The following is a 1,042-nucleotide window of genomic DNA, read 5'->3' on the forward strand; positions in this document are numbered from 1 at the left end:
CAGACGAAGGATATACAACCAGCATTTTAGCAAGGCAACAATCCCCGATCTAAACTGCCCAAGAAACCTCTCCTCTACAATAGCTAGGCTACGTACTGGACATTTCAAGGGCATGAAGATCTCACGCACCCATATAAAATTCTATCCCATGTGCAAGTACTGTCCTCATTTGCAACTAACTCCAGACCATGTTTTTGACTGCCAGGCTATTATCGGCTCCCTCTTTCAACTTGGAGCACCTCCCATCGAAATTCTCCATAGCCATCAGGCTCCAGAACTTGCAAACCTTGTTATCAAGACTTTTGGAGGACTCTAATCTTTGCACTAGCATAGACGCGACAACAACAACGACACGGGAGAAGGGACGCTACACATCTTGATCATCGAGGACAACATAATCTTCATTAAAAATATTATATGATGAATTTTAAGCATATTTAGGTATTTTTGAAAAATTGAACACTCTTTTAGTTGGGATTAGTTCATCAAAGAACTCTTACATACTTAAAACTAATTTAAAAAAAAAATTAATGGGGAACCCTCCAGATGAATTCCAAAAAGAGCCTCAAACAATAAAATTATGCAATTAAGCATGGACATGTGTATATAAGCAAAATTCGGAAAAGAACAATCAAATATAGGATTACGCATCACTTTAAAACACCGTCTGATGTGATCTTTTCATTATAAGTCATTTAAATGCTACCTATGATATAGACTTTGACAAAATGATTTTTTGAAATTTTCTAATAATAAATTTTAAGCATATCTTGGTATTTCAGAAAAGATCGACTCGAAACTTTTTTTGTTTAACTTATGGAAATATTTTTGTTTATGATTATCAAAGGACACATACAAAATTTTGCCCCGATGAAAATGACGTGTCTTTTAAAATATTGGGGAGGGGATGGCTAGAACAAATCCCTTTGATTCTGCGAATTCAAACAGTGGACAAGTAATTTTAAAATAAAAATTTTTATTTTAAATTTTTTTTCATGCTGATTTAATTTTATTCACAAACTGGCAAAATTTAGGCATGAAA

General features: G+C 34.0%; 1 protein-coding gene across 1 annotated transcript in view; it reads left to right on the forward strand.

Annotated features, from left to right (window-relative positions):
• LOC107441488 (uncharacterized) overlaps window positions 1-380 on the forward strand; it is a 5,046-nt gene extending 4,666 nt beyond the window's left edge. The window contains exon 3 of the mRNA XM_071180396.1: window positions 186-380. Coding sequence (XP_071036497.1) covers window positions 186-380 — 195 coding nt within the window. The remainder of the gene's footprint in view (window positions 1-185) is intronic.
• The last annotated feature ends 662 nt before the right edge of the window (window positions 381-1,042 follow it).

Source organism: Parasteatoda tepidariorum, chromosome 4 (genome assembly GCF_043381705.1).
Source record: "Parasteatoda tepidariorum isolate YZ-2023 chromosome 4, CAS_Ptep_4.0, whole genome shotgun sequence".
Taxonomy (NCBI): domain Eukaryota; kingdom Metazoa; phylum Arthropoda; class Arachnida; order Araneae; family Theridiidae; genus Parasteatoda; species Parasteatoda tepidariorum.